Genomic DNA, 9538 nt, shown 5'->3' on the forward strand with positions numbered 1-9538 from the left:
TATGACGAATTAAATTTGCGTTGGTGCAATGTAACAATGGAGGTCAATAAGGCTGTGCGGGTTTGTTTTAAAACGCTGTGCGAGTTTCCCACGGATAAAAGCTGACAGTTAAGAGTTCAACTTTTTCCTTATACATCACTGTTTATTACATTTATGTTAATTTTGTTTTACATTTTTACAATTTCTATAAGTATATACTGTAATACAATTGGGAAACTGTTTTACACTATGTGAAAACTGTATATGCCCCACACTCAAATTTAAGACCCATGTAACGTTACTGCTATTTTACAGTACTAAAATGTTTTATATTTTAAGTCATTCAAGTCAAGGTAATGGCAATAGTACTGCAGCCAAAAACGTAAACATGTTTCAGAAACAGGTTTCTGTACTGAAGAAACAGCTTGGTATGCAGGATATCTATATTAGCCGTTAAGTGTAACTATTTTGTTACCACACAATTACTGCCTAATACGTTTTACCTAATTTAGGTTTATACAGGCAAAATGTGATGTTCCTGATAAATTTCTTATCCAGAAATTCCAGAGAAAAATCTAAGTTCATACAGAGCACTATACTACATGAAAATATGATTGTGTCATATGCACAGGAAATATGTTGGTAGCTACAATGCAGATGAATTCAGGAAAATGAGACAAATGACAAAAAAGACCAATTTTGGACTCTGCAAATGTTTTATAACCAATATTTGTTTTCCAAAGCAGAATATATTGACTGCTCCCTCTTAACATCTAGTGGTAGAAAAACAAAAAAAACTGAAGACAATGGGAACCTACCACAAACAGAAACTTTAAGTGATCAAAAGCAGTCCTCCTTTCCTGAAAGTCAGTTAACACGCACATAACCAGTGCCTTTTGTGTTTGTGTAATACAGAACTATTGTAAATTTCCATTTGACAGAAGAACATACAGTTTCCAACATCATCTGTAAGACATGCTAAGATCTCTTCCAAGTCATGGGATTAAGGCCTCAGCTTACACCCTAGAAGAAGGACAGTCCCTGTCTCCTTTGTCTCCACCGCAGTCACCGGCTCACAGCTGCTGTGACTGCCCGCATCTGTGTCAGTACTTTCTCCATCCCTTCCCTGCTCAGCGGGGCAGGTGAGATTTCAAGTGTAGTTTCATCTGAGGGATTGTAGGCATGTCTTTCTGGCAGACGTGACACCGGAGTGGCAGTTTCAGTAACTCACTGATCCCATCCTGTACTGTTACTGTCCCATTCTGCTCCAGCATTTCCATGACGGCTGCAGCACAAAATCCAATAAGCATTTAAGACAGCCGATGAGAACGGCGTGTTTTAGTAATGCCATTACAGAAGAGGCACTTCAAATAGTGCTGATACTCATTTTTTTCCTCTGCTAATTAAACTTCAGCAAAAAAAAAACAATGTAATGAAATCAAGTATAATTGTGTCTCAGTGTCCTGTCCTATGGTGTAGTGACGGTGGTATAACAGAGCACTGAGCAAGGTGCAGAAGTGATGACCCCACCCCCTCTGAAATCTGGACAGTGTAGTTATCCCCTGTATGTGCTCCGAGCCCACAGAGGCAAGGAGAGCTGCACTCATCCCGTGCAGAACTCCTTCCAGCTTGGACCTTTTGATAGCTCTCCTTTTTAAAAAAAATATTTTTTCCTTCTGTGACACCTCCAGCTACTTTACTTATTCAACCAAATGCAAAGCTCTTCTGTATGTAGTTGTCTCCAGTGGATACCATGTCCTTCTATTGGGAAGGACAAAAGGAGTGGCTTCGTAAAGGAACTGATAATGTGGGGCACATTCACCATACCATAGTGGCAGCAGCTGTGCCCTTCAATTGAACCATCTAGCTGGACAAACGCCTGCTTAAACAATCAATATAAAACAACATCCTAATCACATAAGTAAGGATGTGACAGATTCATAAGAATTGCAGTTAGTTTTTGCAAGTATTCAACTTCCATCCCCATATAAGATATGAAAAGAGCAGAGCAGGAGACTCAAAACAAATTAGTCCAGTTTGAAATAAAACAATTTATAGCACAAATGAAATTTACATTTCTAGTTTCTTGGGAATTAGGCAGATGCAATCGGTACTTTATAGCATATCATTTAATGGCTATCCATTACAGCGTGTGCTATACAGTACATATGAAACAATCTTACCTTGGGATTCAAGAAAATAGGCAGTTGTAAAGGAATTCCAGTGTTTTTTGTTTTTCAAGCAAGGGGAGTCAAAGTCTTGGCTAATTACATGAAGGTGAACGTGGCTGTAAAACAACAGTAAAGGGGTTAATTCCTTGAGAAGCAACAAATATGCTTTCCCAGAGTCTGACTTGACAAAATAATGTGAGAAATTATTTATAGCAAGTTGAGATAATATTAAAAAAATCTCATGTCCAGCTCAGATACACCGAGATACATTTACAAATGAAGTGTACAAATCTGAAGTAGTTACAGAGCCTTTTGGAATAGCCGAAAGACGTTTCTCTGTTCCTGTAATAGTTCGCAACGCCGTCAATTAAACTTCATTTTGAAAACAAATCCCACGAGTTGTTCAATGACAGTGAAAGGCTGGTTGTGTTGCCAAGCGTGGCACATCACTCTCCACCAGAGCTTTACCTCATACTGGGAATAGCATGGTACCCCAGACGAAACTGCAGGCTGCCAGAGTCGGGACAGTCCCGCACCATCTTCTCTGCCACGCTGTGCATATGCCTCAGCAGACCTGCGTGCTCCCTCCTCAGGGCTTTCAGGCTAGAAATGGACTCCCAGGGCAGCACCAGCCAGTGATACCTGGCCTTAGGGTATTTATCCTTTATGACAACCACTTTCTCATCTTTGTACACCTGCAGCAACAAACACGTATTTCAATAGCTCAACACCGAACAGTGATATAGCACGGGATTATATGGTAGAGTGATTTTTGGACATAGTATACATGGCTTCATAAAAAGGTCAGTCTTATTTGTAAGATTTCTTTGTGGCTTATGAAAATACAGTATTATATATTTATTATTTGATTCTAGCAGGGAGCTGTGTCAGCGAGTGGGCTTCAAACCTTTTCAGATGCTTCAATGTTCTACACCCACAGGTTCCTCTTGTCTGCTGCCATTCTTAAGAAAGGTGACAAGCAAGAGTAGGCCATTCAGCCAATCCAATGTGTTTGGCAGTTAGTTACTTAGGGATCTCATTCAGCTGTTTTTTTGAAGGAAGCCCAAGCATCAGCTTTAACAGCAACTTTGCATGAGTATGTAACAAGCTTATTATCTGCTAAAAAACAATATAAAAGTAAATATCTAGGTTAATTGCATTACCTGCATTTTTGGGTCTTGCATGGAAGCTTTTAGTCCTTGACTCCAATGTCCCTGAATCTGCTGTAAAAATGAAAATTGGTGATTATGCTACAGTGTCAGGTGATGTATTTCTGTGCTAACAGTATTTGATTGACATCACCCTAACAAGCCCAGTAAAATTTCAATGGGACACGATCATTTATTTTTTTGCCTTTAATAAAGAAATATTAAAAGGTCTAAAAGACCACATCTCTAAAATTATAGTTAGAAACAGGTCCTACAAGGAACACTTTTCAGGGGGTTTAAAGAGAAAAGCCTGGGATACACAAATATACTTTAGTTTATCAGTAACAGTATAGGCTGCTCTCTATTTCTGTGCTCTTAATTTGTGTGCTTTTGGTTTAACGCATCTCAGTAATATATACTGCTTCTAAAATTAAGACAAATTAGTTTGGCATGGCCAGCAACAGGTAGCTTGACAGTGTGTCCGAGACAGTATACACTTCACATACCAGTTATGTACAGAGAATATTAGTAGAGCTTGGGTAACCGATGCATCTGTCTCAAACAGTGAGACACCTACCACTCAGCTCCCATCGTCTCATGTGTACTGCACAAATCTACACAGGGTCTTTGCCTCAGCCTGTACCTTGTGTTTAAACTATACACAATCTAAAATTAAACCAAAACAAGTGGAAAAGAATATCATCAAAAACTGCATGTTCAATGCAAATAATTTGTGAGCACAACTTTGCTTATTTAAATTCATTCAAAAAAATAGTTCAATAAAAAAATTAGTCTACAAATAAGAATCAACTAAAAACCTAAAAAAATGAAAAAAAGATATAGGTAATGTCACTAGACTTTAAAATAAATGGCATTGAAAAGGCTCAGTGAGAGGAACATGATTGAAGAGCTGTGCATTTTATATGCACGACCACTGATAACAATTACTAATTTAATTACTAATTGAAATTATTCATCATTAACAAACATTTAGTTGAAAAATGCCTTTTAGTACAACTATATAATCATCTGACATGAACGTATGTAATTGCTTTTATCTCAGGGTTCAACTCTCTCGCTGGGAGCGGACCCAGAATCCACTCTCTCCTCTACATCTGTAAATTCAGGAACTGCTTGGACAGTTCTCCTCTTCACTGGCTCTACAAGGACATTCACCTTCTTTTCTGGGGCGTCAGCTGGGTTTTTAGGAGCAGGCGAGACATGCAGCCTCTCATAGCTGCTGGGATCAGAGTTCTCCTCTGGCTCGCCTGTCCTGGGAATCTTCCTGCTGGGGGCTCTGCCATCTGAGGTTCTGTTTTCTACTCTAGGCTGGTGTGGCCTCTTCGAGCCTGACGTCCCCTCCGGGCCAGGAGAGGGTGTGCTGTCTGAGGTCTCCTTACTGAACTGCACTGTGTAGGCGTACAGCTGATTGACAACGTGCAGTAGCTGCCCAGGCCGAAAACTGACCTCATTTCCTCTGCCCACCTCCACCAAGTCCACACTAGTGGGATTTACACCAAGCTGCAAGAGAAAACAATGAAAATGAAAAAATGAAATATTTATACCTCCCTAGGACCATCCGCCCCACGACACTGCACAGAAATGCTGAGTACAAGCACCACTATCAGTGGTGAACGGCTCTCATCCTCCCAGATTACAGTGCTTCCTGTTGGCAGTTCCAGTTGCACTTCTAATTACAGTAAATGCCTTAATTAAAATAAATGACAATGGCTTTTGAAAAAATAAAACCTAAAGAAAGTAACCCTGGAGCAGAGCTGTGCATCAGTGCTTTAGTAAAAAAAAAGCGACCATTCACAGAAATGCAGTGAATTCTTAATGACGGACCACTGTTCAGATACTTGAATTTGAATTCAAGTACTCAACATTCTGCAAGACACTGAAAAAGTCAACCAAGAAAGAGCACTGAATCAAGACCCAGAGAGCACAAATTGAAACTACGTGGTTGCGCATTTAAAACAAAGAACAAGAAGCACTTCTTTACCCAGAGGGTGGTGGGGGTATGGAACAAGCTGACCAGCCATGCTATTGAAGCTGATACCCTGGTTTATTTCAAGCCACGGCTGGATCCTTAAATCAACAAGTTACTAACGATTTGGCTGCATAGCCTCCTCCTACCTGTTACCTTTCATTAGGTTTATTTAGGTGATTAAGGTAACACTCATGGTAAAGACTATAATATATTCAAGAAAGATGTCTCTTGTTGGATAAAATAAATAAGTGCAGAGATGGCACATAAGTACACATGGTTTACATAAAATTCCAGTATACTTATGTATTGGACATTGGTCATTCCCCAGCATGTATTTGAAGCAACATAAAAACACACATAAACAGGTGAATATACTTGCACACATACAGCAAGATGCACTAATGAATAAACCAAACAAATACTACACACTTAAGAGATAACAAGCAATAGAGGAACACAACTATTACAATTCAGTAGAAAACACTTCAGAGGCATGCGAAATATACAGGATTAACTTTCAAGTTCTATTTAACTGAAGTGTCACATCAAGCTTCTTCAATTTGAAAATGATCCCCAATGAGTCCACTGTTCCATGTGGGTTTGGAGCAATCAGTTTCTAAGAAGAAGGCATTTCAACTAGTCAAACCTTTTAAATCACTCTTGTACGTTAGGCACCCACCTGCTTCACAGTGATGTATCCTTTGTTGTAATCTGCCCTGAGATGAACTAAAAGTACACAAAAATGGAAAAACAAAAGTTGAATTCACAAAGATCAAACAAAATGTTTCCCCAAACTAAACTAAAGAGGGAGTAATATCAGATAGAGCTTTTCATGCAGTCAGCAGATTGCTAACTGCATTTCTTAGAGGAAAAACATGTTTTAAATCTCCCTTGTGATAGAATGCAGGGGAACAAGAAATACCTAATAACTCAAAAGACATTACACACCATGTGAAAGCACAGTTTAAATAATGTCAGATGGGAAATACTTTATATCTGCAACATCATGAGCAACATACAACTCAGCTTGTGACTGTAGCTCTTTTCCCCTGACGAACTAGACTACCTAAACAATGATGGAAGTCTGTGTCTCACCTCTCCAGGTGTCCATGATAAGAAACAAACACCCGAGCCTTTGGAGACACCAATCTAACTCTGTTCTGGGTAGTAGCCCCCAAAATAAATGTAATAACGCAAATTTTCAGCTGTTTAGTATCTTTAAAATTATTTACAAAAAGAATCACTAATTTAATATACCGTTCCGTCTAATAAGTGGAATAATTAGAAATTGGGGAGAATGTTTTTTACTTGCTTACTGTTGATGTCTTATCTGAGGGTTGACAGACGAAAATAAGAAACATTTTCAGTGGAGGATTATCCTCTTTGTTCATTTGCAACTTTCCCGAACAGCTATGGCAACAACCACATCCAATGGATTGGGTTAGAAGCCAAATTCTGGGTTAGATTTGAGGAAAGCAGTTGCACAGGGAAGATATTTTGGCAGTCCTGTGTGAGGCTGTGCATCGTAACACCCTACTGTAGCAGGACACCTTTGCTGACATCATGTCTCTCAGTGTAAAAAGCATTCAATGAGCCAGTCTTTTAGAAAAATGGGGTTAACACTCATTTGAGATCAATATATCCAGTGCTTGGATGTCTGCCGCCTTTGGCAGATCTGACTATAGACTCGACACTACCCTACAACTGCTGACACAACACACTGTGAAATTCACAAAACCAGCAAGTTTACGTTTACTGATCTGATTAACATGCTGACTGAAATCATGGGTGTGGAATTCGGGGAAAGAAGAGTGGAAAGGCCGGCTTGAGTTACTTACGTTACCTTGTTCTCTCGAGCATTTCTTGTCTACTATCGTCGTTTCTGGGCCCCGACCTAGGATCACCGTTTGCAGATGTGGCAATCTGATAGGTGCGTGGCATCCATCTTTCCTCACAAGCCAGCAAACCCGCATTATCTCCCTGTCCTTTAGAGAGGGTGACAAAAATGTACAACTGTAAGACATGCTGACAATTCATGGTCTGTGGTACACAAAGAGACTCAGTGACCACTTATGATACTATTCTTAAGACTCCCAGTAATTTTAGCAGCTACTGCACTGCTGAGACCCTTGCTTGCTATTCCTTCAATCTGCTACACCTTTGGTTTCTTTTTAATACCTGAGGGCTGTGAAGACCTAAGCGGACCTGTTAAACTCACAATATTCTAAATAAGATCTTACTAGCGTATTGTACAATTTTAATAAAACAACCTTCTATTTAAATGTTATATTTATATGATATATGATTTATAATGATATATTATATCTTCTTTGGCAGAATACTCTCAAACTCCTTCTAAATCTAAACATACTATATATATACACACACATCTTATTCCTAGTTTGTGTCCAGCTCTGCTTATACGTGTTGAAAGAATTCTGATTGTCCCATAGAATCCTACTGGCAAGCAAGTCTTGTTAAGCTAATCACTACATTTTTTAAAGTTTGTTATTATTATATGCCTCCAAAGTGTCCCCATGTGTGATTGGTTTGCACCTGCCCTGCGATGGACTGGCGCACCGGGCAGGGTGTGCCCTGACTTGTGCTCGTTGCCTGCTGGTTAGGCTCCGGCTTCCCGCGACACCGTGTGTTATAAAGCGGTTTGGCAAATGACATGACATAAGCATTACATATAAGTATTTTCAAAGGACTTATATTTTGTCAGTGCTCATCAATCAGACATGCTGTCATTATTCTTCAAGAATATCAGACATTCTTTACAAACTTGCATATGTTTTAGGGTTCTTTTTTCTAGTTGATCCCATTATTGCATAAAATGCAGCTCAGCATTTAAGAATTTACTGTACATGGGGTATTTCGGCTGATCTGACACTGGCATCGCATCTAAAACACAGGTTAATAACTAGCAAAACCGGATTGATTCCATTTTAAATGGTATACAAAACATTTCAGTAAAACTAAGGCGAGAGCTGGATACTCTTCTAAAAGTTTCTGTACTAAATATTAATGGCGAATATTTTCGGTGGTAGTTTGAAATTGAATAAATAATATCGGTCTCCATTGTATCTTTCCAAATCCATCAAAGTAACTGGAAACCACCACTACAGCATCCTAGTCATTTTTACCCTACTATTTACATATTTGAAGCAGCATACATTATACAGCATAAGATACCAAGTTAAACCTCAGCAGGTACCATGAACGGCATTACCAAATCATCATTTTCTGAGGATTTTTAAACACTTCAAAAGCAAAATCGGAATAATGTTCTCCTATTTTATAAAACATTCATTCACAGACTGTCTATAACAGTGATTTAGTAAAAAATAAATACCTTTAATGTACGAGTAGCACTTTTTCCTCTGAGAAAACTGGAACTGCAAATCAACGTCAGCAAACGCGGATGACGTCAATGTACAACACGCGAAGAAGGACAAACTACACTAAAAACAACCTGACAACGCTTGTGCAGAAATTAAAATCCACTACTACAGTAGTCGAAGCGATAGTACTGATAATACAAGTTAAAGCCCTCTTAAGAGTTATTTCTCATTACTTAATTACAGTTCCATTCCTATAGTACGCATCTGGTTGGGATGGGTTTCTAGACTTAAACTTTACCTTAATTGACCAAAGGACAATAACTGAAGAAATGTTTCAGAAGTATATTATTGTAAATTTTATGTTATTTTTACTGCTTGTATAATTTGTAGTAATACGATAAAGCTTTAGCTTTAGTCATGCAATATTGTATTTAAGAGTCAACTTAGTTACTATCCAGAACAAATTAGTAGCTGCTGGTAGGCGTTGTGAATTTAATGCACACGATTAGTAAACGACGGTATTATTCATCTCACCAAAGCGTTTAGTGCACAATTTTGAGGTCCACGTCATTAGTTTTCAATCCATTTTTACAATCCCGTCCTGATTCGAAATGTCCCTTTGAACGCGGAGTGCAGTCGTGGTCAACCTAAAATTACAGTCAGTAAAGTAAAAGTTTGCGATTTTATTTAATGACGAACAAACCAGACATAAAAATCGAGCCTGGGCCACCCAGTTGGAGGATGCGTTGTGAGTATTGGTGGGTAGTTTTAGGGTCTAAAATGATCACAATGATTTAAAAGCGAAATAACCTAGCAAAAGTGGCTTGGATATTGCTATACGATATGTCTGCACACACTAAAATGAAAAACTGCTGCAGAATCAGAGCCCGGCACAAGCATATCAGC

The 9538-nt window shown here is 38.8% G+C and overlaps 1 protein-coding gene across 6 annotated transcripts; it reads right to left on the reverse strand.

Moving 5' to 3' along the window:
* Positions 1-676: 676 nt before the first annotated feature.
* Positions 677-9538, reverse strand: aptx (aprataxin). 6 transcript variants are annotated; one of them, XM_015345071.2, is made up of 9 exons: positions 9167-9538; positions 8644-8686; positions 7132-7273; positions 5968-6014; positions 4475-4819; positions 3314-3373; positions 2619-2845; positions 2163-2266; positions 677-1264 (listed from the first exon to the last, which is right to left on the reverse strand). In XM_015345071.2, the coding sequence occupies exons 3-9, from the start codon at positions 7259-7261 to the stop codon at positions 1110-1112; spliced, it is 1068 nt and encodes a 355-aa protein (XP_015200557.2). In that variant the 5' UTR covers positions 7262-7273; positions 8644-8686; positions 9167-9538; the 3' UTR covers positions 677-1109. The 6 variants fall into 6 exon arrangements, with proteins under 6 accessions (XP_015200557.2, XP_015200558.2, XP_015200559.2 ...); XM_015345072.2 differs by lacking the exon at positions 8644-8686; XM_015345073.2 differs by lacking the exon at positions 9167-9538 and having other exon boundaries at positions 3314-3370; positions 8644-8934.

Source organism: Lepisosteus oculatus, chromosome 1 (assembly GCF_040954835.1).
Source record: "Lepisosteus oculatus isolate fLepOcu1 chromosome 1, fLepOcu1.hap2, whole genome shotgun sequence".
NCBI classification, from domain to species: Eukaryota; Metazoa; Chordata; class Actinopteri; order Semionotiformes; family Lepisosteidae; genus Lepisosteus; species Lepisosteus oculatus.

Excerpts from the sequence above, each read along its gene's own strand:
- aptx (XM_015345072.2), bottom strand. The coding sequence starts at position 7,261 with ATGCGGGTTTGCTGGCTTGTGAGGAAAGATGGATGCCACGCACCTATC. Across the intron at positions 3,374-4,474 it reads CTGACGCCCCAGAAAAGAAG|CAGATTCAGGGACATTGGAG; the intron begins GTGAATGTCCTT and ends TCATTTTTACAG. Across the intron at positions 2,267-2,618 it reads CATGCTATTCCCAGTATGAG|CCACGTTCACCTTCATGTAA; the intron begins GTAAAGCTCTGG and ends GTTGTTTTACAG.